We start from the raw sequence: 27,699 nt of genomic DNA, 5'->3' as shown, positions 1-27,699 counted from the left end.
AGCCTCTCACTCCACTCTGACGCAGCTCCGCTGCTGATCTCCTCGTGCAGGCCTCCGGCTGCCCTCACTGCAGCCTCACCCGGCTCCCCGTTCCTCCCTGCTCGGTCACTGCTGGCCGACGGTGCCGAGTCTCCCGTGTGTGTGTGTGGCGATCTCGCCACCCTCCAACCTCCGCCCTGCGTGGCCTCACCCTATCTCTGTCCCCAACTGTGTCCCTTCTCTTCCGGTTTCTCCCCCTTAAGACTTGATCCCTCTCTCCCACGTGACCTAACTCCTCCCCCCGTGACGTCATATCCGCGAGGCCGTTTACGCCCGCATTACAGCAGCATCCTGGCCAAACACGTGGACACACCACATTCGCATGACGGGGGCAAGTCCAACAGCGATGGGCTTCGTCAACCCCCCCCCCCCACCCCTGGTGGTATTTTAACTATCCGCAATGTTCAAATCAGAATATTTCAAAACATGTTCCTTCGGAGTGGGCAGGTAGGAACTTGGTTGGACAGCGCATTCGTGCACGACAGAAAGCTCGCGGTCACGTGACGCACTTCAACCAATCCGGAAGCGTACATGTTTGGGAGGGAGGGGCTATGCACGACAGACAAATAATCCCAGGTGGGCAGTGTGGAACTGTTGTTCCTACCTGTATTATGTATTGACACTGCAGGAGGAATCCGATGAGCTATGAAGTTCTTTTTCACAGATGTCAAGTTGGGGCACGTCAGAACATTCCAACAACAAATAATACAAAAACACGACGGGAGTGCACATTATAGACAAAGTAAACAAAACTTTCAAAATATATAAAAATAAAACGAAATTTGTATTTGTTTTTATCTTCCTAGGTAAGGCCCACTGAGCTATTCGCTTCTTTTTCAGAATCGACCTGGCCACAAACGATATCCTCAATGTGGAAATTCACGGCAGCAAAATCAAATCTATATCTCGGGACGCGTATTTATTCTAAATTTGACGAGGACACATCACGTAGGGCGAACGCCACAGAGAGGGCTGGGTAAGGAGAGAGTGGATGAGATTGAACTTGGAGCGAGGGCGGGGAGGAAAATGGAGAGAGAGGAGAGAGGGTTGGGAGGAAAGCCACAGCTGGTTTTCATAATCTGGGGGCCCCCAAGAGGTTGTTTGGTTGGCTGGTGAAGGCGAGAGGCGGGTTCAGACAGAGACATATTGGCACATGCGTAAAATATATAAATCACACGCATGTTCCGTGTGTGTGTATGGATATATACAAAGACGAAAATCCCCCCGTATAGCCTTAACATATTGTTTGGGCAAGTGCTGTTAGCGAGTGGCACCTATGAAGGGTGGTCAGCAACCACGCCCGGCCGCCTTTGTCTCCCCAGTGGCGATGCTTCACACACGGGCACCAGGTACTCATTTGAGACCGAGTCGACATAGGGGGGAGGCATAAGACCGGCACAGATAACCGATGTTGGTGGCTGTGAGCGGGAATCGAACCCGGGTCTCTGCCAGGTCCGTAGCTCAGATTGTAAATGTTGTGGCTTGGCTCTCCAACACACAACGGGTGTGTTGTACTAGTGAAGAATTGGCACGTTTGATCAAGATTTGAAGTTTTCGTGACTGCAGGGATCCATACTCTTTGGTTATTTCGGTAAAGTCACGTAGGTACGATCTGTTTACGTGACAACCCTTACGAGTTGACTGTGTCGGGTGGTGGCGGGTTTTAACGACACATACATTTATGCGATCCAACCCAAAAAAAAAAAAACTCTTATTATGGATGACATTGGTCGCAAAAGCCCTACCGCGCGTTAAAGCGACAAGCGCGTTCACCGCTGCTCCCACACGTGGCGATACGGCAGACGCGCGCACACTCCCCAGGGGAAACGCCCGTGCGTACGTGCAGCGAGACAGAGGCAAGAGAGCCGATAGATAGGCCGCTTTCGCCCTGACACAATTGGCAAAGAGCGCTCTTTCCCTCTCCCCGCCCCATCTTCCGAAACGGAGATAGATGGATGCCGAGTTAGACGTCTGAGAACATAAACAAGTCCTGGGGGGGGGGCGACTCGCAGCGCAAGGAGGGGTGCGGGAGTAGGGGGGGGTGACATCACGTCTCGAGTTTTGTTGCTGCGATCATCCCCACGGGATGATCGCAAACCAAAAACCACAACGGGCAGAGCGATTACACTTGTGTAAGAGAAAAACATTTTATTTTGTTCCTGGATAGTAAGTCTTAGTTCCTAATTGCTTATGCCTCAAAAGTACAGAAAGTCGCTATTATTCCCCACAAACTTTGCTTTTGTGACCAGGTCATTGATATTTTGAAATTGACATATTTTCAGTGAGAAAACGTGTGCATTTGTGTCTTTCGTTCACATAAAGTCCTGGTCACAAAAGCTAAAGATTGTGGGGAATAATAGCCATTTTATACACTTTTTAGGCATGAGCAATTAAAAAAAAGTAACACTTAGTACCAAGGAACAAAAATTGTGCTACATCGTGTTACGCTGCGGAGATAATCGCACGCGGTCACGCGCACCGACACGCGCACCGACTCGCGCACGGTCACGCGCACGTGCGCTGGCAACTATGGAGTCCGCGGGAGAAGGTTTAAGTGCACGCCGTTATACCCCCCCGCCCCCCCCCCTCTCGATGGAAACAAAACAAAGACATAGAACACCGCCCCCTCCTCCTCCTCCACCCCCGTACAGCCTTTAACAGACTGTTGGGGCAAGTGCTGTTAGCGAGCACCTATGAAGGCCGGCACGGCACACGAAGGGGTGGGTGGCCAGCACCACGCGCGGTCGCCTTTGTCTCCCCAGTGGCGATGTTTACTACACACCGCACCAGGTACTCATTTGAGGCCGAGTCGACCTAGGGGAGGCCCAGGACCGGTTCAGATAATCGTCGCTGATGTTGGCCGTGTGCGGGAATCGAACTCGTGTGGCGCTAACCACTGCACCACCGATCCCCATGTAAACACTCACGCACACGTGAACATGTATGGTCATGTGCACTTGAACTTTGCAATTATGAAACACAAACGGAGAGTGGAGTGAAAAATGTTTGCACACAACACATGGCATACGTTACTGTGCGTTCAGATTACTGGAGTCAATTTTGTTTTTACCCTTGAATTATTTAAATATAAAATGCTACACATCATGCAGTTAATAGCGAAAACACAACTATACAGTCAAACTCTTCGGAACGGTCTTAAGCCCTTTTACGTCCATAACTCGTAATGCCCGCGGATGCTCATGGTAAATCAAAGTGTCAATACCAGTTGAGTTTGTGTAACTAGAGGGTCTAAAACGTTGTATCCGTGGCACACCCCGGGAAGAGAATCGAGGATGTAACGAATGGGAAAAAGAGAGTGATTTGGGAATTAAGAGGAAAAGGGTGGAGAAGGAACGGAGAAACGGGAGCAAGAGCGGTCGGGGGGAGATGAGAGGGAGGAGGAAGAGGCTGCATCGGGGCGTTGACGCCGCTGCTGCTACTGCACGGAGCAGCAGCCGCGTCTGTTTTCACAGCGGGCGGTGGCGGGGAGAGAGGAGCTCAGAGTGGGGGTGGCCACACACACACAGGTCACGTGATTTAAGGGAGGCTTGAGATGATTTAGAGAGATAAGAGATATATAAATTATGGGCTGAATTCGATTGGTGGCGACCGCACAGAAGTCAAGTGATTTTTGGGAGCCTTGTGCCGGTTTAGATAGCTACATGTACACAACCGCTTGGTATTTAACTTACATTCTACGCCGTTTGTGCCAATGATACCATGGAATTGTCCTCAAAATCTCAGACAGCAGCGAGACTGCCGTGGCATGTCAGGGAACGGGCCTCAAAAATGAACTCCTCTTCATGGCGCTATTCCCACTCACGGTACCTGCCATTCCTCCATTTCCACTCAGGCTTGTCCTGGGCCATCATCTGGGGCGCGACGGCAGGGTGCCACGGTGGCGAGATGCAGGAGGTCGTGGGTTTGATCCCGACCCTGACACCTGCTGTCTATTTGGAGTTTGCATGTCTCTCTCTCTCTCCTCTGGTGTTTCCCCTTCCACATTTAGAAACATGCGTTTTAGAATATTTGGCTGAAATACATTTGCACGTGATGAGTAAGCCTACTTCGTTGAGCTATCATTTGCGATAGCCAGGTCGCTTCTGAAAAAGAGACGAATAGTTCAGTGGGCCTTACCTGGTAAAATAAAAACAGTTCACCTCCACAGCTCGTCTCTTCCTCCATTTGCCATCTTCGCTCGTGACCCGATGCAGTCTTTATGACCCACGACATGCATCTATCTCGCCATCCTAATTCCTGTGATGCCTGAGTTAATTTTAGTCTTCCTGCTGTCTTATAGAATCGCTTTAATGGGAGTCTCTCTCATCAAACAATTGGCCGTGTCTATTTGTTCTCCAGTGAATTGCCGAGTGTGGACCACACGGCATATTTACGTTGCAGTGTTTGACGTCGCTACTTCCAAACACTGCAGGTGTTTTTTTTTATAGAACTGCTGGTGACCATCCAATGTCTCTGCTGGATTTTAAAGCCTCCTTAGGGCTGCTTATGCAGTCGTAAAACCTCTCGCCAATTTTCAGTGGGGGGGAGGGGGGGTATTTATGGTTCTGGGAATGTCTGGAACAGTGCAAACATCAATTAGGAAACTACTAGATTTCATTATATTTGTAGTGTTCTTCACGGAGGCACACACTAGAACTTGGAGGTAACACATTATTATAACACCCCAACAGGGTAACTGCATAAACGTACACTTGGTTAACTAGACCACAACGGGGTAACTATACCACAACGAGGTAACTACGTAACCATGTCAGTCAGTAACATATTGCCTGACTCATGAAGCTGAGCGTAAAGACCGAAGGCCGAGGATCGAAGAGACGTAGCACCAACGGGATCCATTCCAACAGACAGCCGCGATTGCTCTCGGGACCTCTGCTTGATGCTCCCGAGCGTGGCCTCGCTCCGCCCTCTGCCACGCCCCCTTCTGGATCTCATCTGAAGGTTCTCGACCGAGCATCACGTGTCCCTCAAGCCACCCTTTGGGCCCCCTCGCTACCCTGTGCCGGTCACGTACCTTCTAGGGGTCACCCAGACAACAACAACCGCCATTCGCCACTAAGTGGCGGTGACGTCACCACGACGCTTGTGCCAGGCTATGTGCACCTTGAGGCCAAGTGAAGTGTCGAACGCCCGCTGGCAGGTCACGGGGCAGACCCAGATGCCACGGGTCGACTGAGGCGACTGGCTGATGCACCACCTGTGCCCCCTACTGTACCAACTTGCTGTGCTTGAGCCACCCGGCGCTCCGCTCGTTGTTGTGAGCGTCGCTCCTCCGCCCTCCGTTGTTGTTGGAGGGCGACTGCCTCCAACTGCCCAGTAGCGTCCTTCACGATCGCGGGCCACTAAGGCAGACTCCATCTCCTCAGCAACCCGCGACCACCCATCCTTGCAGCGCCTCACAGCTCTCCGAACCTCCGAGCGAAGGCTGCGTTAAGCCTCTTCATTCTCCGACGTGGGATGCTGTAGCCGATGAGAGTGGGCCTGTCGCTTTTTCTCAGCCAGCTTGAACACCTCTGTCAGCCAGGGTCTCTGGGTAGGTCTGGACCGTGTACCCAAAGCAGCCATTGCAGCTGCATGAGCCACAGTCCTACACTTCGCCCATTTCCCCTCGACATCAGGAGTGGGGGACAATGCCAACCCCAGCCGCAAGCGATGATGACATTCTCGCTTGCAACTTTCATCAGCTCGCTGAGACCAAGCCACTAAGGGTTTGAATGGGGTCCTGGGTGTACACCCACCACCGGAATGGAAGAATGGCAGGCGCATCTTACAGATGACAAGTCAATGGTCAGTGGGCAGATCAGCTCCACGGTAGTTCCTGGTGTCAAGGACATGGGCTCGCATCCGCTGGTCCGTCACTATGTAGTCCAGCAGATGTTCTTGCTTGGACCCGGCATGCATCCATGATGTGGTGTGGATGCGCCGATGCCGGAACAGCGTGTTGCTAATTGCACAAAAATCGAGCAGCCTCCTGCCGTTATTGAGCTGATCTGGCCCATGCCTTCCAATTACTCCAGACCAGGTGCCAGCATCATGACCAAACCGGGCATTGAAGTGACCCAACAAGATGGCTCTTTCCCGAGGGCGCACTTTAGCTAGCACCTGTGACAGGTCATATAAGGCATCTGACTCATCGGCCTTGCCTGCATCCCTCCACGGATGTTCGCCTTCAGTGGGGGCATAAGTAACCACAACCACCACTCCTCGCCTCTGGTTGATGGGAAGGCGAGCCCAAAGACAGTCACATCCTCACATGCCCTCTCTCTGACCGTCATCCGAACCATGCCCTCTAAAACCCACTTCCATGCCATACCTACTCTGGTGCCAGAAAGAGGCCCAAGACGCAGTTCTACTGTTGTGACAGTAGCTCGCGCTATATGCCATAGTGACTCCATTAACGTTACTACACATTCATACGGAATTGCATATCCAAGACATTTCATTCTTTCTTTTTTGAACAATCAACAAAACATCATGCAATTTAATAATGGCAAATGAACGGCTGCTCAGTTCACTTGGGAGTCACCAGCATCGCTGTGAAGCAGTAGAGGCTGGAAGAAAGGCCTTGAGCTCCACTGGATGTGGCACGATGGACAGATTTTTGCGACGGGCTACACGAGCATCACCCGCACCGATTACCGCGGTTGGCTACGTCTAGCTACGTATGATGTGAAAGAAGTTAAACGCAAACACATTTATTACATCTGTAAAATTGATTTGAATGAGAGCACGACACAGAGCACGCAGTGGTCCAAGGAGAAGAGATTGCTGAATTCCATGCAACAGTTAAGTACTGTTGTGTAGAATTGCTCGTGCACATACAGATGCCGTCCCTTACCACGCATTGCTTATTTCGCGCGTAAATAAATTATGGACCGGTTTTAGTTGTTTCGCAAATGTTTTATTTCAGTCATGGCCTCGCAAATGTTTTATTTCAGTCATGGCCTTCCCATTTTCCCCAAATTCCGGCTGTGAGGTTTTTACAGTGATGAACAGAACCTTCCTCAGATCATAACCAGGCTCTTGTCCTTAGCTCATTCCAGGATGATACAACCGACCCTGGGTATAGGATTGCGTAAGCAGTAAATGAGGAAAATGTGCATACAGTATGATCATATTAATTTGTTCAGTCTTCTTTTTTTTTACCAATTCCTGTCCGACTCTTTGCAAGGTAGGAAACGGCCATGACTAAATAAAACCCACGTCTGCGCAGAATTAGCTGTGCAAACGCCACACGTGTACAACACTAGCAACCTACTTGCTGTACTGCCTCATATCAGGGTAGGTTTCTCATGCACACTCCATCTCTGCGTGATTCGCCAACCCTTCCTCCTATTTGCACGTGCACGCTACCACTGAGCCAAGGAATCGTTCCAGCAGATGTATAACATATGCAGCCAGTGCAAAGTCCAAATGTTTCCCTGTTCATGACGGACGGGCAGTGCTCAGTGGCGAGATGTTAACTACCTCGCCTGGTATGCAGGAGTGCATGGGTTCGATACCGACCCTGACGCCTGCTGTATATTTGGAGTTAGCATGTTCTCCCCGTGGTCACATTGGTTTTTCTCCAAGTCCTCCGGTGTTACCCCTCCACATTTAAAATCATACATTTAGAGTATTTGGCTGATTAAACTTAAACATAATCCACTTCGTTGAGCTGTCATTTGTGACCAGGTCGCTTCTGAAAAACAGCTATATTGCTCAGTGGGCCTTACATGGAAAAATATAATTTAGTAAAACATAGTTTCGTCTTATAGCTCAGTGACCTTTAGCTGGTCGAATAAATATAAAGTTTAGCTTATTTTTAGTGATTTATTTCTTTCCTATACTTTGGTGTGACCGGCACAATGCTGATGTTGACACATCATAGCTTCTTCTTGGTTCTTTACCGAAAGAACCAAGAATATGAATCCCTGCAGTCACGAAAGCTTTAAATCGAAACATCATAGCTTGTTTGCTGCTTTGCACAAGCTTGAGAATTGGTGTACTTTTGCAATTTGAATTTACATGATCTATTTCACGTATTTATTTAGTGTGTCGATTACTTTTCCTACAATTTGCATTCCTATAGTTTTTTTTGTATTGTATGTTGTTGTTGTGACTTTCTGACCCCCCATCGGACGTGTGAAAGAGCTTCACAGCTCATCGGATTTCTGCAGTGTATAAATATTCACGATTCTGAGAGAAACACGTGGCTCCCGTGAGTGGCAGACATTCCACACTTTCCATGGCAGGGGTGATCAAACTCTCCTCCAGCAGACGATGACCAATTTTCGCTTCCCACATTGCAAGAATTGTATCGAGCGCAGTGACGATGGCTTCGTTGAACTCTTGGGACCTTCCAAATGGGAGCTGCACCCGCGGTGAGTTACATACATGGATATGTGAAAATTAATAGAGAAACGCATTACGAAAGTCTTAAAAACACAAGACTGCATCGTATACAACATGAGTGCCTCATCCTTGTGTATTTGTTTTTTTATTAAAACGGCTTGCATAACGTACCCATTTATACACCACACGTTCTTTGGACTGGTGACCTCGTGTTAATCGTTCCAAAGAGAATTGTGAACGGCATGCAATTAAAAATAATTAAATTAAGGAAATAAATTAATGTCACAGTCGCAAAAACAATGATGGGCCGAATGAGTACACATTTTATTTTTCAATCATCAATATCCTGCTGTCATTGGAGCTATATTAATACGTCACTGAAATATATGTACATCACAGGGTTGGGGGAGTAGACTTGTGTGTAAGCGCTCATTTGTAAGTATTCGCTGTGACCGGTAAAGTGTGTGGATGGCTATGCGAGGCTGTGTGGCTGAGCGGTGCAGTGATACGCTACGTGGAAAGATACGGTAACACGTCGGTCCATACCCTCAGCTATTGGTCCCGCTTTCGCGTTGTGTGTGCATCCATTGTATCTGGCCAAATGTTATCGCTCCATTTATGGGGGAATAGTTTTCACTGAATGCCGTTTTCGCTAAATGCTGCACTTTTCAGAACCGCATATATGACTAGTGCGATAAACGAGGACTTGCTGTGTACATGCATGTAAGTGCATAAAGCCTGCTTCATACATACAAACATTTTATTTCCATGACCAGTTTTAAGTGGTCGGCATGTAAAGAGGACCAGAGCCGTGTTTATAAACTTGCACGGCCTCCCTCTATTTTGTACGCGTGTTTATGTTTTTCTACACCGCGTGTCACTCTGTGTGTATGTGGGTTTAAGTGTATATGTTATCGGAAACAGTGGTGGAAATATACCGGAACATCTCAAAACACCAGTCCTTTCTACCAGTACATTTCAGAACGGTTCCTATTCTACGATGTCTCCGCAGAGGGGAGAGGGCAGTCAAACATTGGGTTGAGGATGAATAGGTTTCACACCGGCACTTCTACATTTACGTTGTGACCACTGATCGTATGAGAGTGTGATTTTGCACGTGAATATTTACGCGTCGGAGCGATGCTTGTGCAAAACTACTTGCGAACGTTTAAAATGTGTGTTTATGTATGAATGTGTAGAAGTGTATTGTCTATACGTTTGTATTGTGTGTGTGTATGTATATATTTGCATTGTTTGTGGGGAGTGGCGGCACAGTGGTTAATGCATTGTGCTATGAGCCCAGTGGCCCGAGTTCATATTCCCAGCCACAGCTAACGTCAGTTTGTAGTGAAATCTACATCAGTTTCGGGCCTCCCTTCACCAACTCGCAATGATCAATGTGGTGAAGTATGATCAATCAAACCCAATGGCTGACGTGACCTTTGGAGGTTTTCATCTAGCAGTGGATTGGCAAAGGGCTGTGAATGTTATTAACAGCGCCATCCCAGCATTGTGTTAAAGGCTATGAGGAGGATCTTAATCTTTGTACTATTTACGTGACTGTGCCGTGATTGTGCCCTAGAGTGTAATTATATACAAAAGTGTGTATAAGTGTTTACATATGCATGTGGGTGTGTGTTTAGTTTGTATTGTGGGGAGCGGTAGTGTAGCGGTTAGTGTGCTGCGCTACAAACCCGACGTCCCCCAAGTTCCATTCCCGCTCACGGCCGACACCAGTGATGATTATCTGAATCGGTCCTGGGCATCCCCTAGGTCGACTCAGCCTCAAATGAATATCTGGTGCGATGCGTAAATATCGCCACTAGAGAGACAAAGGCGGTCAGGCGTGGTGCTGGCCACCCACCCCCTTGTGTGCCGTTCTGGCCTTCATAGGTGCTACTCGCTACCAGCACTTGCCCCAACAGTCCGTTTAGGCTATACGGGGTATCTTTGTTTTAAGTTGTATGACTGGAAAAAACAAACCCCACCTCCTTGTTGGCTACAGGTGGGTAATGTGCTGCGCACTTGTAATAATAGTTTGAAACTCAGAACAGCTTAGATAAAAAATGAAACATAACAAGAGACTAATAAACTAGACGAAATGGAACTTTAAACCACTTGGGTTACGGAGCAGGTGACAAGCCCAGCCACCGATGCCGAGGTTCTTTCTCTCCCATGAATTCCGTTTGATGTTTACAGCCATTGCGCTCTTGAGAAAAGCAATGACCTTTCAAAAACTCTCACAGCGAGCAGTGTAACATTACATATTGTCCGAGAATGGCACTGGAACGTGACATCACGAATCTTCCTGCCAAGTCACAAGTTGCAATGCTGTATAGCTCGCAAGAGTGTTTTGCCATACCGGTGATGTTTATATTAATCAAAACTTAAATATTCCAAATTAAGTGACCATTGGTGACCAGGCTGAGGACCATCAACTCTCTACACTTATAAACTAGGTCTAATCAAGGTGGATAAAGGATACAAATTAAACGAAGAATGACAGCAGTATCCACGCTCAACCTACTCAAAACTGGTCATACAAACACGGCCTGTGGTGCTAGTGGGAGTCTGCGTGAACACGCGAATGGTGCCAGCCCAATCAGGCATCTGCCATCCAAAGCGAGCACGTCTGTGGTGCGAGAAGAGTAGCGTTGATTACCGTGTTGAGGGAGCCTGCAGTGAGTGAGTGTGGGCAGTGCTATCCTGTCTGCGTGAGGGCCTGTGCGGTTTGCGCGGTGTCGGCCAGCTGGGAGGGTAGCGTCCCCTCCGAGTCGGGGATCGATGGGTCAGCACCAAATGCCAGGAGGAGACGAACGGTGGCTGGGAAGTCGCAGCCACACGCTTGTCCCATTGAGCAAGGGGGCAGGGAAGGAGGCATACAGGGCATGTCGTTAGCTGACGCATGTTCAGGTACAGCATGAGGCTCGAGGAATCTACAGGTGGCTGCTCTGTGTGTGCAAGCGAAATAAATGGGAGACAGAAGGGTTCGAGTGTGCACCGAAAATGTGCACAGCTCAAAGTGCGCGGTACTAACACGACATGAAATGCATACGCAAGTGTAAGGTTAATTACGTGTCATCAAAAATAAACGTGTTTCCCCACTCAATACTCATCTCGCTTAACAGCAGGAAGCCAGTGGTGGACATTTTCCATTACTGGAGATGGAGCCGGTGACTCTATGAAGCCTTTCCGACAAGGTGGTGTTCGTTTTTTTCGACCCCCAGAATGATGATGGGCTGAATCAAGCCAGAAAAGATTTTTTTTTTATCTGGGAACCTTACAATTTTAGGGAAATGACGTATCAGTGGATACAAATGTGCTCGAGGGTGCATTATCCAGTAAATGCAGTGTGAGTGTGCATGCGTGCCAGGTAGGTGTGTGTACATCTATGTCTCTATCCATGTGTGACAACTCACCATAATGCAGAGCTGTCTGTCCCTCATCGTCCTGCCACAAATCACACAGGTTTAGGCCATTAAACATCCACAACCTGTCTTCTTGGTTCTTTCGGTAGAGTCACGTAGAAGGGAAGTAATAAAATAATAAAAATAAAACATAATAAAATAAAATAATTCTCACGACGTTTCGGCTACAACGCAAGCAGCCGTCTTCAGGTGAAGAATGAGACAATGCCAAGCTAGGAGCTTATATATAAGCTGCGTTGGAGGTGGAAGAAAGAGCGCCTTAACAAAAGAATGTGCATATGAAGAGGAATTTAGCATATTCATGGAAAATGCGTAGGAGGTGGGCGGGGGGGTTTCAAAGTCATATTATGCCCATGCATTATGCAGGATCCACCTCCAACGCAGCTTATATATAAGCTCCTGGCTTGGCATTGTCTCATTCTTCACCTGAAGACGGCTGCTTGCGTTGTAGCCGAAACGTCGTGAGAATTATTTTATTTTATTATGTTTTATTTTTATTATTTTATTACTTCCCTTCTACGTGACTTTACCGAAAGAACCAAGAAGATGAATCCCTGCAGTCACGAAAGCTTTAAATCGAAAAATCCACAACCTGCTTCCAAACAAGACAAACACTGCGGTCATTTCAATATGCCTCTCAGTCAATACTACAAGGCTTGATAGAGAGTTTCCGCTCCATGTCAAATGTCCATTATCATACATTATTTTCAGAGCTAGACTGGATGAACAAACACATGATGGTAATGTGATCAAGCAATAATTAGCAATGCATCAATTCACAAATGATATTTATTATATGAACAGAGGCATCGTGCGTGTAAATATCAATTATTTCTGATTCCATGACGCAACTGGTTCATGTAAACCCTGCAGCCAAAAGAGGCTTTCGATACCCCACCACAGCTAATAAAATAATTATTGAATCACAATGTGATCCTCAATCAACACGATTCATCGAATTGTGAGCATAGCAATTTGTCGCATGCCCAGTAATGGTTTATTGACGTATGTATGTTGAACTTCTTGCACACCGTACATCGCCAACCGTGCCAATCGTAGGTGCGGAGGAAGAACAACCAACTCAACACAAAAAGCAGTTAAACCCAGGAAAGCCTCAATATCTCTCGGGAGGGGGTCAGCACTTGGGTGTTGGGCAACTTATTTTTCATTTTAAAAAATGATCTTCAGGATACCACAGTACCAGGAGAAAAATTATGCTTCCAAAGCAGACAAAAAACATCCATAAATGGGTCACAAATCCATCCGTTTGATGTACTGCCATCTCCTGGCCACCTCGCATCTCTACAAGTTAGGAGTTTTACAGCAATCAATGGTGTGTTTGAATCTCCGTTTAGATGTAGCGGTTAGTGTGCTGTCCTGTGAACCCGGTGATCCGAGTTCGATTTCCGCTCATGGCCAACACCAGTGACGATGATTGTAATCGCTCCTGGGCCTCCCATAGGTCGACTCAGCCTCAAATGAGGACCTGATGCCGTGTATAAAAATCATCACCACTGGGAGACAAAGGCGGTCAAAGGCGCGGTGCTGGCCACCTACCTCCTAGTGTACCGTGCCAGCATTCATAGATGCTTGCTAACAGCACTTGCCCCAACAGTCTGTTGAGGCTATACAGGGGATCTCAGTCTTTGTCTACGTTTCACTACATAATACATATGGCCACGAGTCCGTGCAGTGTCTTGAGATGTGGCTGCATTTTAGACAAATTGTATTGTATTCATCCACCAGCCTTGCTGGTTTACAGGTGTGCACCACCAGGACTGGTAATTGGTGTAGGTACCAGTGGTATTAACTAGTTATTCTTTTGATTTTAGCAGGTAAGGGCCACTGAGCTATATAGCTCTTTTTCAGAAGCGACCTGGGCCACAAATGACAGCCCAACAAGTGGTTTATCACGTGGAAATGTATAGCAGCCAAATACTCTAAATGCATGTTTCGAAATGTGGAGGGAAAAACTGGAGGACCTGGAGAAAAATCCATGAGATCACAGGGAGAACATGCAAACTCCAAATATACAGGTGTCAGTCAGGATCAAACCCACGACCTCTTGTAGACCAGGCAAGGTAGTTAACATCTCGCCACCACGGCGCTCACTTCACTAAATGTTGTACGTTTTTTAGCGGGATATTTCATCTGTGCTACCACATAAAATTACACCAACACCAACAATAACCAAAATTAATGACGCCATCAACCGCCAAACAAATCTATGCAGCCAGCTCCACCATTCACTTATCATGATGAACACAGCAGCAGAATTGCAAGGATCCACCGTTTATCCTTGTACACCACAGGGGCACGTGTTGTTAGTGAGCACCCATTAAGACTGGAATGACACACACGGTGGTGGTGGTGTAGCCAACACCATACCTCACTGCAGATATCCCCAGTTATGATGCTCACATGCTGTACCAAGTACTTATTTAAGGTTGAGTCAACCGAATAGAGGCCAAGATCAGTTTAGGATGCCACACACAGATCGTTAATATACAAACACACTGGCATACTTCCACCTACCACACTGGCATACATCAATAAAAATGTTGAGTTTTTATATCGTGCATCACATAACACTGCACAATGCGCAAACACGGAGGCGCACATTAAAATGTTTTCAGCCAATTAATCACGGTGAGTGTTTACACATGAGGGCAGAAACCAGAGCACTGGAAGAAAACCCACCCCTGCGCAAGGGGGCAACACTCTATCCCATACAGATGGGACAGATGGAACCTAGCCCACACTTGCCATACTGCCAACATAGCCAGCATAGCTGCTCCACCAACCATCCCAACATGTGCACATCGGCCGGTAATACCTGCGAGTTGACATTTGCGCCACGCTTCAACAGAAGTTCCACCGTCTCAAGGTGCCCGCGATCACAGGCCCAGTGGAGCAGTGTGCGTCCCTGCACAAACGCAAGTTACACACACAAAGACGATGACTAACTTATAGCCCTTTGTCAATCCACTGCGAAATGAATGCCCTGCTTATGCCGTGCACAATCATTATGATAAAGCACGCACATAGAGAGAAAATTATTATCCCTTATAGCTCATAAACGGATTCAAGTGCTGTTAGTAAGCACTAGCATGGCTCACGATTGGGGTGGTGTGGTCAACACAATGCTTATGTTGAATTTCACAATTTTTTTAAAGCATGTCATTTCTTCATGGATCCTTATCTGGCTATAAAGGGTGTTATTGATTATGGGCCAGCAATGTACGAGTGGCTGGTGCAGCCAGTCCCACAGAAGCCACATTTGAGTACTAGTTTAACAAAGCACACTGCACGGCAGGGCAAATTAACCAACTGACAATGCTTCAAATGGACATGTACCCTCCTGTCAATCTGCCACTGGATGAGAACCACAACACGTAGTACTTCACCATGATGGTAGGTACAGGTCGGTGAAGGCCGGGAGCAGACATGGGAGCATAGGAGGGCAGTACAACAATGCATTTCGCTGCTCTGCCCTCTCGCTTCCCACCACGAATTTCATCAATCGATAACAGTCCGTTACGCAAAGGTGTTTGCCCATTCAAGCTTTATCCAGGCTCAAACTCTGCTCAGCTTCTCAGATCTGACAAGATCAAGCACATTCCAGGTGATTTGGTCCTAAGCAATGCTTCAAATATAGCTGTTGCCACTAAAATCATGAGGATCTTATCGTAGTGAGCTACCACACACGAACACAGCTCGCACACACAATTACACAAGCCTGCATTCTGTATAGGTGTATCATTATTACGTGTATGTATGTAGAACTTCGTTCACACCGAACGTAGCCAACTGTGCTAATCGGAGGTGCACACACACACACACAGGTACCTCCTCATCTCGCTGGTTTATGTCAAAGGCATCTTGCTTGAGGGCTGCTGCCAGTCGGTTAACCTCATTATCTTTGCAATGATCAAACACAGTCTTGTCCTCCTCCCTGCACACGTTTATACAATCAGAACCACACAATGAGCTTTCACGAGAGATTCCTTCATAAAAAAAATAATGGTCATACCAACTGGTGGGGGCACATGCTGTTTCCATCATCACAATCCATGGGCAGATAGCCCGTTGATGTCCACTGCACATGTCGTCATTTGTTTCCACCTTCCTCTGTCTTGTGCCAATATGCTCAAGTAGTGCCACATCTTTCTGGCACCAATCTGTTATGTTGTCATCAAGAAGCCATTCTCTATTAGGTCTTCCTCCCTTTCCTGTTACTTCCATTTTTCCGAACAACACTTTTAATGTTTCTGTTGTTGTCCATCCTACACGTGTGTCCAAATAGTGCGAGTTTTCTTCTCATCACTGCCTGCATCATCAGGTCTTCTTCTATGCAGAACCCTTTTTTTACTTCTACATTGGTCACTCTTTGGGTTCAGCTTATATTAAGTATATTTCTGTCGCATTACATTTCGAGTGCCAATATCTTACCTCTGTCAGTCTCTTTTACGTCCAAGTCTCGCAAGCATATGAAGCTGTACTGAACACGCACAGTTCTTAAGATGTTCAGTGTAGTCTTATAGCTCATTTGCTTGCTTTTCATTGTTTTAGAGCACCTATATAGGTCAGTAAATAACACCAAAGGAGGTATGACCAGCACCGCCCACACAAAGCAGCCTTTGCTCACTGCTAGCGCTCCTATTCACATTAGTGAACATAATATTACACATTTTAGTTTGCGTCAACCGAGGTGAGCCACAGGCCAGGTTCGAATGCCTACTTTGTCGTTGGTGTCAAAGTGCTAGGAATGAACATGGGACAACGGAATTGTAAAACGGCTCACGGACCACGACACGACCGCTCCCTGAAAGGCAGTTACCACCGCCGTCTACCATCAACACCCACCTGATGATCTCCTCCTTGTAGAGTGAGCTCATAACGGGGCCAAAGCCCGAGGTGACTTTGCGGTTCCCTTCCAAATTCACCTGTGCGGGGTGAGAGAGGCACACATCCAAGGTCAGCAGCATTCATGCGAGTCACACGAGTCAGCAGTTCCCCACTCGAGTTCATGTGGGGAGGAGGCACTTCATGTGTGTCTACGACCTGTGCCAGTGGTGGTAATTCCACGCTCATTCGACAGGCCCAGTCACATCATAGACAGGAAAAAGAGAAAATGATGATCCTATTCCATTTAAAAGACAGCCAATAGGCTTAACGCCTGTACTCTGAAAGCCTACTTAGGGTCAGATTTATCTATCCAGGTCTCCCTTGAAAAAGTTGACTCCCTGAGCCAGAGGTGTGGACTCGAGTCATGTGACTTGGACTCGAGTCAGACTCGAGTCATGAATTTGATGACTTGAGACTCGACTTGGACTTGCATAACAATGACTTTGTCCCACCTCTGAGGTGTGGACTCGAGTCATGTGACTTGGACTCGAGTCAGACTCGAGTCATGAATTTGATGACTTGAGACTCGACTTGGACTTGCATAACAATGACTTTGTCCCACCTCTGCCCTGAGCCCTTATTTACTATTCTTGCTTTTTAACAAAAACTGCCCATCTCTGAGCCCACCCATCAGCCAGTCTTATCTAAGCAAGTTTCAAAAGAGAGTCAAGGTTTCATGCTATCAAGATGTAATTATAAGGCTATTTATTGTTGGTGATTTTTTTATCACTTTAAAATGTCATTGTTAGTTAACTTCTGTCCTCCACGTACACTGCAGGTGCCTCATTAAATTACTGGTCACACGATATACATTGCATTGCTACGCGTAGCTGACTAAAACTAGTAGCCAGTATGTGCGAGCACAGATATGACACAAGATGCACACTGTAGCTCATTTATAGAAGGGGCTTTAAACAACTGACTGTGGTAACAATTGTAAATGACAATTAGACCACCATAGACACAATTGATTAACATGACAGCTTGTGACAATAAGGGCCAGATGATTTCTGTTATATTTTAACATCATTTTTGAATGTGCAGACAAATACGAATACACGTATGCCATGCAACATATACCATATTCTAGGCTAGAGCACACATACAAGCTTACTCACCTGCTCCGACCACTGGGGATCCAGTTTATTGACTAGAGCGAGATATTCAGTCATAGCCTGCTCTTTTGACATGGCTCCCAGTGCATTCCATGCCTCCCTAAAACACAACACACAGGTACATAAATGTGCACACACTAAGGTTCATTTATATGCAAACAGCATGGATTGTTTCTTCACCCAAAATAAGTGCTAAAATGTTGCTAGAATCTATTAAACAATAACTAAACTTGTTTTATTGAGCCATGTAACTCTTTTTCAGAAGTGACCTGACCACAAATTACAGTTCAACCAAGTAGCTTATCACGTGGACATTTCTGCTCTATATAAGTTCTGCTCTATATAAGAACGGGAGACACAGGAGAACATCACCATTCTGGCGAATTGCCCGATGATGCTGGTTGCAATTACCAGCGAAACGTCGTACTCAAATTGTAAATGTTGTGGCTTCAACACACCGGTGGGCTAAAGCAGTGAACTATTTGTCTTTTGTCAACGTGACACTTTTTTTACTGATTGGCCGTGTCGGGTGGTGGAGGGTTACGACACATTTATAAATAAACGCGATCTAAACCCAAAAACGTTGATTATGAATAAAGTTAATCTGTAAGCAGTTTTCTCGTGGGCCATTCAAATTTCCCTCAAGGCACTGCCTGCCCACTCAGAGCGGACACCTTCATGCATGCCCTGACCATGAATGAACAAATTCGTCTTATGATGCTTCGCAATTACTGCAGTGGTTGTGCACTTGTGCGACACCTGCTGACATCATTGAAATATCATCATTCGATGTCTGCGGACAATGTATCCGTGTAACTCAAAATGTTCGATGAAATCTCCAGAGCTCTGTAATATAAAATGTTTTTACTAAAACTAATAAAATCTTTTTTATATTACCAGGTAAGGCCCACTGAGCTATATAGCTCTTTTTCAGAAGCGACCTGGCCACAAATGATAGATCAAAGAAGTGGCTTATCATGTGGAAATGTACAGCAGCCAAATACTCTAAACACGTTTCCAAATGTGGATGGAATAATTCACGCAATCACGGGGAGAACATGCAAACTCCTCCTCCTGTATACCAGGCGAGGTAGTTAACATCTCGCCACACTACAGGTGTACATGCATTCCCCCATCGATTCAATGAACTGTAAATATTCTATGTCACAATTCTATTCAAGAATCAATTATGTTGATATCGTGGTGAATACATCGGACAATTGTGGCTGTAGAGGCCATGTGAAACCATTATTTACTATATACATTATATGAGTTGAAAAACATTCCTACACATGTAATGTAATGCAGGTATTACGAGCTGATGAATCGATGCATCATTACGCAATCAACATAATTGTATTACTGCTCTGGATGCAGGCGAACCAGTCAAGAAATGAATGGATAAATCTATCACCCGGCACACAGCAACTCATAAATAAAGTGAGAAGCTTACCATTTTTGCTTGCCTTCAAAGTCAAACAAGCCTGGCTTAGTTGTGTTGCATTTGCCAATGGAAGCCTGGTGACACGCACGCAAGAGGAGAGTGCTATATTAATATCATACAACACTCCTGCAGGGCGCACGCCACAAACAAAATTCATATTCCAATATGTCCTACTGATTTCCAAACGCTCTTGTTTACTCAGACTAAGAATACACCAACTGTGAACATAGTGACTTGGTGATTTACAGGAGTTGTCGTAATAAATTTTTCACGATACAATATCAAATCTCACAATATCGCGATCATCCCAATGTCAGTTTCCCATTAATCTTGATTTCCCATTAATTTTGTAATTATAGGTAACATTTGTATCTTCTTGTTTTGTAGTTTGCTGTAGTTCACTCAATATAACCCTACCTTAAGCCTTACAAATAATAACTTTCTACATAACGTTTATAATGCACATTGTGTCCATCACATACATAATGCTAAAATGACGTTTTATGTAACTATGCCGTTGTAAAATTAGGAGTGCAACTGTGGAAAAAACTATGGACCAAAGAATAAACCAATAGACACATTGAGACCCACAGAGATATATTAAACACAAGCCACAGTAATGCGATTTTGTCCATGCAGCCAAAACTATGTACCATATAAGAATCCCCTGTACTTTGGTCTGCTATTCCTTCAACGGGGGAATAGCAGATCTACACTCTCTCTCGTGAAGCCCTCTCGTGGCCAGCAGGCCTCGATAAAGTGGCATTTAGCTCCAGCATATTTACAAGTTAAGGCTCACTCCGTTATACAGCTCCTTTTCACAAGCGACCTGGCCACAAATGACAGTACTGAATGGCTCCAACCATGCGCAAGAATGGCTTATGCCGTTAATTATTCAGAAAAAAAACACACACATTTTTCAAAGCACACATTTAAAGAAGCATAGCTATTTACAAGTTTAAATGCTCGGTTTTGTTTTTTGTTTGTCAGCAGATGAGATAACATGAGCAACAATAATTATATTTTGAAAACGACACGATTATGCTCTTTGGTTCTTTCGGTAAAAGTCACGTCAACCTTATATCGTACGACATCCTATATACCCCACAATGACTAACGCTTTAGTATTATTTCACATAAGCCACTTCGTTGAGCTATCCTTTGTGGCCAGGTCGCTTCTGAATAAGAAGCGAGTAGCAGTGGGCTTTACCTGGTAATTGAAGAAAAATAGCTTAGTTTTATGTGTATAATATTAAGTGACTTGTTTACCATTCCTATACTTTGGACTCGTGTTTTTGTATTTTTTGATGTTGGAACGTTCTGACCTGCCCCTAATGGACATCCGTGGGGGGGGGGGAGGATTGCTTCATAGCTCATCGGATGCCTCCAGTATTAAATAAACATTCTGATTGAGATTTAACTTCACAAAATCGGCCGCTATTCGTCACGGCGCTCGTGCCAGGCTAGGTGCACCTCGCGGCCCACGGGTGAAGCGCGGAGCGGCTTCGCTGCGGGAAGATCACCGGGAAAGAGACCCAGAGGTGTGGGTGGCCGTGGGTCGACGAGATGACTGGCACACACGCACCACCCTTGCGCTCCCCACTGTGCCACCCACCTCCGCTGCCTTTCACCAGTCGAGGCAGCTACGCCTGAGCCCCCCACCTCATCGGGTCCCCTCTCACTCGAACCCCGCCACTAGCCCGTCGCGGCCTCCCCTCAGCGGGGGGCCTAGGCTACAGGCTGCGGCCAAGAAACTAGGGAACACGGGCCTATCCCCCCCCCCCCCTCCTCTCCTCAGCGGGGGGCCTAGGCTACAGGCTGCGGCCAAGAAACTAGGAAACGCGGGCATATCTCACCCCCTCCTCTCCTCAGCGGGGGGCCTAGGATACAGGCTGCGGCCAGGAAACTAGGAAACGCGGGCCTATCTCCCCCCGACTCGGCGACCTGCGTTGCATCGCAGTGGCGCTCGGCGGAGGACGACGGCGCTCACCTGCTTGTACCGCGCGTACAGCTGCAGAAGCGCGTCCCTGGGCAGGCTGGACGCCAGCACGGAGACCCGCGAGGCGGCCCCATCGAAGCGGGAGCGGAGCGACGCGGAGGTGCCGGGCTCGCCAGCGTCTGCCATCGCGAAACGTCGCCAGACCGCCCCCACCCACCTAGCCACCTTGCCGTAAAGCAGCGGAGGGCGCCAAAGGATGCGATGTGAAACTAGGGTGTGTCGTAAAACGAGGGTGTGTCGTGAAACGAGGTGTCGCAGCAAAGCTGTCGCGAGCTGGGGAGGGGGGTGGGGGGTGGGGGGGATGGGGGGGTGGGGGGTGGGGGGCCTCTTCCTCGCCGGGATCGTCGTCTAAGCCGGAATTCAAGGTGGTGAGTTGAAATTGGGGGGGGGGGGGGGGGGGGAGGTTGAAATTTCAAAGGGTGGTGAGTTGAATGGGTGGTGGGGGGGGGGGGATGTTGAAATCAAGGGGTGAGTTGAAAGTGGGGGGGGGGGGGGGATTTGGAAATCAAGGTGGTGAGTTGAACTGGGGGGGGGGGAGTAAAGGGGGGGGGGGGAGGAATTGAATTATCTATTTGTGTTGTGTGAGTGACATTGGGGTGGGGGGGGGGGAGTGAAATTCAAGGTGGTGAGTGAAATTTAGGGGGGGGGGGGGGAATTGAAATTCCAGGTGGTGAGTTGAATTGGGGGGGGGGGGGGGGGGGGGGTGAAATTTCAAGGTGGTGAGTTGAAATTGGGAGGGGGGGGGATCAAGGGGGGGGGGGGGACATGGAAATTCATATGGTGGTTGAGTTGAAATTGGGGGGGGGGGCGCGGTGAGTTTGAAATCAAGTGGTGAGTTGAAATTAGGGGGGGGGGGGGGAATTGAAATTCCAAGGTGGTGAGTTGAAATTGGGGGGGGGGGGGGGGGGAGTTGAAATTCAAGGTGGTGAGTTGAAATTGGGAGGGGGGGGGGAGTTGAAATTCAAGGTGGTGAGTTGAAATTGGGAGGGGGGGGGGGGAATTGAAATTCAAGGTGGTGAGTTGAAATTGGGAGGGGGGGGGGGGGAGTTGAAATTCAAGGGGGTGAGTTGAAATTGGGAGGGGGGGGGGGGGAGTTGAAATTAAAGGTGGTGAGTTGAAATTCAAGGTGGTGAGTTGAAATTGGGAGGGGGGGGGGGGGGGAATTGAAATTCAAGGTGGTGAGTTGAAATTGGGAGGGGGGGGGGAGTTGAAATTCAAGGTGGTGAGTTGAAATTGGGAGGGGGGGGGGGGAATTGAAATTCAAGGTGGTGAGTTGAAATTGGGAGGGGGGGGGGGGGAGTTGAAATTCAAGGGGGTGAGTTGAAATTGGGAGGGGGGGGGGGGAGTTGAAATTAAAGGTGGTGAGTTGAAATTCAAGGTGGTGAGTTGAAATTGGGAGGGGGGGGGGAGTTGAAATTCAAGGTGGTGAGTTGAAATTGGGGGGGTGAGTTGAAATTCAAGGGGGTGAGTTGAAATTGGGTGGGGGGGGGGGAGTTGAAATTAAAGGTGGTGAGTTGAAATTGGGGGGGGGGGGGGAGTTGAAATTCAAGGTGGGTGAGTTGACAATTGGGGGGGGGGGGGAATTGAAATTCAAGGTGGTGAGTTGAATTGGGGGGGGGGGGGGGGGAGTTGAAATTCAAGGTGGTGAGTTGAAATTGGGAGGGGGGGAGTGAAATTCAAGGTGGTGAGTTGAAATTGGGAGGGGGGGGAATTGAAATTCAAGGTGGTGAGTTGAAATTGGGAGGGGGGGGGGGGAGTTGAAATTCAAGGTGGTGAGTTGAAATTGGGAGGGGGGGGGGAATTGAAATTCAAGGTGGTGAGTTGAAATTGGGAGGGGGGGGGGAATTGAAATTCAAGGTGGTGAGTTGAAATTGGGAGGGGGGGGGGAATTGAAATTCAAGGTGGTGAGTTGAAATTGGGAGGGGGGGGGGGGAGTTGAAATTCAAGGTGGTGAGTTGAAATTGGGTGGGGGGGGGGGGGAATTGAAATTCAAGGTGGTGAGTTGAAATTGGGGGGGGGGGGGGAGTTGAAATTCAAGGTGGTGAGTTGAATTGGGGGGGGGGGGGGGGAATTGAAATTCAAGGTGGTGAGTTGAAATTGGGGGGGGGGGGGGGAGTTGAAATTCAAGGTGGTGAGTTGAAATTGGGAGGGGGGGTGGAATTGAAATTCAAGGTGGTGAGTTGAAATTGGGAGGGTGGGGGGAGTTGAAATTCAAGGTGGTGAGTTGAAATTGGGGGGGGGGTGGTTGAAATTCAAGGTGGTGAGTTGAAATTGGGAGGGGGGGGGGGGAATTGAAATTCAAGGTGGTGAGTTGAAATTGGGGGGGGGGGGAGTTGAAATTCAAGGTGGTGAGTTGAAATTGGGGGGGGGGGGGTGAGTTGAAATTCAAGGTGGTGAGTTGAAATTGGGAGGGGGGGGGGGATTGAAATTCAAGGTGTGTTGAGTTGACATGGGAGAATGGGGGGTGGGGAATGAAATTCAAGGTGGTGCGTTTTGACAATTGGGAGGGTGGGGGGGGAAGTTGAATTCAAGGTGGATGAGTTGAAATTGGAGGGGGGGGGGAGTTGACATTAAGGTGGTGATGAATTCAAGGTGGTGAGTTGAAACTTTGGAGGGGGGGGGGGAATGTGAAATTCCAGGTGGTGAGTTGAAATTGGGAAGGGGGGGGGGGAGTTGAAATTTCAGGTGGTGAGTTGACATTGCGGAGGGGGGGGGGGGAATTGAAATTCAAGGTGCGTGAGTTGAAATTGGAGGGGGGGGGGGAGTTGAAATTCAATGGGGGTGAGTTGAAATTGGGAGGGGGGGGGGGGAGTTGAAATTACACCAAGGTGGTGAGTTGAAATTCAGGTTGGTGAGTTGAAATTGGCGAGGGGGGGGGAGTGAATTCATTATTCATTTTTGGTGGTGAGTTGAAATTGGGGGGGTGAGTTTGAAATTCAAGGGGAGTGAGTTGAAATTGGGGTGGGGGGGGGGGGGGGGAGTTGAAATTCAAGTGTTGGTGAGTTGAAAATTGGGGGGGGGGGGGGAGTTGAAATTCAAGGTGGTGAGTTGAAATTGGGGGGGGGGGGGGAATTGAAATTCAAGGTGGTGAGTTGAAATTGGGGGGGGGGGGGGGGAGTTGAAATTCAAGGTGGTGAGTTGAAATTGGGAGGGGGGGGGGAGTTGAAATTCAAGGTGGTGAGTTGAAATTGGGAGGGGGGGGGAATTGAAATTCAAGGTGGTGAGTTGAAATTGGGAGGGGGGGGGGGGGGAGTTGAAATTCAAGGTGGTGAGTTGAAATTGGGAGGGGGGGGGAATTGAAATTCAAGGTGGTGAGTTGAAATTGGGAGGGGGGGGGGAATTGAAATTCAAGGTGGTGAGTTGAAATTGGGAGGGGGGGGGGGAATTGAAATTCAAGGTGGTGAGTTGAAATTGGGAGGGGGGGGGGAGTTGAAATTCAAGGTGGTGAGTTGAAATTGGGGGGGGGGGGGGGAATTGAAATTCAAGGTGGTGAGTTGAAATTGGGGGGGGGGGGGAGTTGAAATTCAAGGTGGTGAGTTGAAATTGGGGGGGGGGGGGGGGGAATTGAAATTCAAGGTGGTGAGTTGAAATTGGGGGGGGGGGGGGGGAGTTGAAATTCAAGGTGGTGAGTTGAAATTGGGAGGGGGGGGGGGAATTGAAATTCAAGGTGGTGAGTTGAAATTGGGAGGGGGGGGGGAGTTGAAATTCAAGGTGGTGAGTTGAAATTGGGGGGGGGTGAGTTGAAATTCAAGGTGGTGAGTTGAAATTGGGAGGGGGGGGGGGGAATTGAAATTCAAGGTGGTGAGTTGAAATTGGGGGGGGGGGGGGAGTTGAAATTCAAGGTGGTGAGTTGAAATTGGGGGGGGGGGGTGAGTTGAAATTCAAGGTGGTGAGTTGAAATTGGGAGGGGGGGGGGGGGGAATTGAAATTCAAGGTGGTGAGTTGAAATTGGGAGGGGGGGGGGGGAATTGAAATTCAAGGTGGTGAGTTGAAATTGGGAGGGGGGGGGGGAATTGAATTCAAGGTGGTGAGTTGAAATTGGGAGGGGGGGGGGGAATTGAAATTCAAGGTGGTGAGTTGAAATTGGGAGGGGGGGGGGGAGTTGAAATTCAAGGTGGTGAGTTGAAATTGGGAGGGGGGGGGGGGGGGAATTGAAATTCAAGGTGGTGAGTTGAAATTGGGAGGGGGGGGGGGGAGTTGAAATTCAAGGGGGTGAGTTGAAATTGGGAGGGGGGGGGGGGGAGTTGAAATTAAAGGTGGTGAGTTGAAATTCAAGGTGGTGAGTTGAAATTGGGAGGGGGGGGGGAGTTGAAATTCAAGGTGGTGAGTTGAAATTGGGGGGGTGAGTTGAAATTCAAGGGGGTGAGTTGAAATTGGGTGGGGGGGGGGAGTTGAAATTCAAGGGGGTGAGTTGAAATTGGGTGGGGGGGGGGTGAATTGAAATTCAAGGGGTGAGTTGAAATTCAAGGGGGTGAGTTGAAATTGGGAGGGGGGGGGGGGAGTTGAAATTAAAGGTGGTGAGTTGAAATTGGGAGGGGGGGGGGGGGAGTTGAAATTCAAGGGGGTGAGTTGAAATTGGGAGGGGGGGGGGGAGTTGAAATTCAAGGGGGTGAGTTGAAATTGGGAGGGGGGGGGGGAGTTGAAATTCAAGGTGGTGAGTTGAAATTGGGAGGGGGGGGGGGGAGTTGAAATTCAAGGGGGTGAGTTGAAATTGGGAGGGGGGGGGGGGAGTTGAAATTAAAGGTGGTGAGTTGAAATTCAAGGTGGTGAGTTGAAATTGGGAGGGGGGGGGGGGAGTTGAAATTCAAGGGGGTGAGTTGAAATTGGGAGGGGGGGGGGGGTTGAAATTCAAGGGGGTGAGGTGAAATTGGGGGGGGGGGGGGGGGGGGAGTTGAAATTAAAGGTGGTGAGTTGAAATTCAAGGTGGTGAGTTGAAATTGGGAGGGGGGGGGGAGTTGAAATTCAAGGTGGTGAGTTGAAATTGGGGGGGTGAGTTGAAATTCAAGGGGGTGAGTTGAAATTGGGTGGGGGGGGGAGTTGAAATTCAAGGGGGTGAGTTGAAATTGGGTGGGGGGGGGTGAATTGAAATTCAAGGGGTGAGTTGAATTCAAGGGGGTGAGTTGAAATTGGGGGGGTGAGTTGAAATTCAAGGGGTGAGTTGAAATTGGGTGGGGGGGGTGAATTGAAATTCAAGGGGTGAGTTGAAATTCAAGGGGGTGAGTTGAAATTGGGGGGGTGAGTTGAAATTCAAGGGGGTGAGTTGAAATTGGGTGGGGGGGGGTGAATTGAAATTCAAGGGGTGAGTTGAAATTCAAGGGGGTGAGTTGAAATTGGGGGGGTGAGTTGAAATTCAAGGGGTGAGTTGAAATTGGGTGGGGGGGGGTGAGTTGAAATTCAAGGGGGTGAGTTGAAATTGGGTGGGGGGGGGTGAATTGAAATTCAAGGGGTGAGTTGAAATTCAAGGGGGTGAGTTGAAATTCAAGGGGGTGAGTTGAAATTGAGGGGGGTGAGTTGAAATTCAAGGGGGTGAGTTGAAATTGAGGGGGGTGAGTTGAAATTCAAGGGGGTGAGTTGAAATTGGGGGGGGGGGTGAGTTGAAATTCAAGGGGTGAGTTGAAATTCAAGGGGGTGAGTTGAAATTGGGGGGGTGAGTTGAAATTCAAGGTGGTGAGTTGAAATTGGGGGGGGGGGTGAGTTGAAATTCAAGGGGGTGAGTTGAAATTCAAGGGGTGAGTTGAAATTGGGGGGGTGAGTTGAAATTCAAGGGGGTGAGTTGAAATTGGGGGGGGGGTGAGTTGAAATTCAAGGGGGTGAGTTGAAATTCAAGGGGTGAGTTGAAATTGGGGGGGGGGGGTGAGTTGAAATTGGGGGGGGGTGAGTTGAAATTGGGGGGGGGGGTGAGTTGAAATTCAAGGGGGTGAGTTGAAATTCAAGGGGTGAGTTGAAATTGGGGGGGGGTGAGTTGAAATTGGGGGGGGGAGTTGAAATTCAAGGGGGTGAGTTGAAATTCAATGGGTGAGTTGAAATTGGGGGGGGGTGAGTTGAAATTCAAGGGGGTGAGTTGAAATTCAAGGGGGTGAGTTGAAATTGGGGGGGGGGGGGTGAGTTGTAATTGAAGGGGGTGAGTTGAAATTCAAGGTGGTGAGTTGAAATTGGGGGGGGGGGTGAGTTGAAATTGGGGGGGGGGGGGGGAGTTGAAATTCAAGGGGGGGAGTTGAAATTCAAGGGGGTGAGTTGAAATTCAAGGGGTGAGTTGAAATTGGGGGGGGGGGGGTGAGTTGAAATTGGGGGGGGGGGGTGAGTTGAAATTCAAGGGGGTGAGTTGAAATTCAAGGGGGTGAGTTGAAATTCAAGGGGTGAGTTGAAATTGGGGGGGGGGGGGGTGAGTTGAAATTGGGGGGGTGAGTTGAA

At 48.2% G+C, this 27,699-nt stretch overlaps 1 protein-coding gene across 1 annotated transcript; it reads right to left on the bottom strand.

Annotated features, from left to right (window-relative positions):
- Window positions 1–8,522: 8,522 nt before the first annotated feature.
- Window positions 8,523–21,468, bottom strand: ACBD6 (acyl-CoA binding domain containing 6). The gene is made up of 8 exons (XM_061561576.1): window positions 21,280–21,468; window positions 19,299–19,363; window positions 17,849–17,945; window positions 16,689–16,768; window positions 15,672–15,777; window positions 14,659–14,748; window positions 11,814–11,844; window positions 8,523–11,238 (listed from the first exon to the last, which is right to left on the bottom strand). The coding sequence occupies exons 1-8, from the start codon at window positions 21,412–21,414 to the stop codon at window positions 11,096–11,098; spliced, it is 747 nt and encodes a 248-aa protein (XP_061417560.1). The 5' UTR covers window positions 21,415–21,468; the 3' UTR covers window positions 8,523–11,095.
- Between the last annotated feature and the right edge of the window lie 6,231 nt (window positions 21,469–27,699).

Source organism: Lethenteron reissneri, chromosome 27 (assembly GCF_015708825.2).
Source record: "Lethenteron reissneri isolate LAM-NWPU_2019-01 chromosome 27, ASM1570882v1, whole genome shotgun sequence".
Lineage (NCBI taxonomy): Eukaryota > Metazoa > Chordata > Hyperoartia > Petromyzontiformes > Petromyzontidae > Lethenteron > Lethenteron reissneri.
Note: the sequence above shows the minus strand (reverse complement) of the source record. Positions and strands in the feature narration are given on the sequence as shown.

Coding starts and splice junctions, on each gene's coding strand:
- ACBD6 (XM_061561576.1), bottom strand. CDS start 21,414: ATGGCAGACGCTGGCGAGCCCGGCACCTCCGCGTCGCTCCGCTCCCGC. Junction 19,364..21,279: donor TGTACGCGCGGTACAAGCAG/GTGAGCGCCGTC, acceptor GCGTGTCACCAG/GCTTCCATTGGCAAATGCAA. Junction 16,769..17,848: donor ATCCCCAGTGGTCGGAGCAG/GTGAGTAAGCTT, acceptor CACCCCGCACAG/GTGAATTTGGAAGGGAACCG.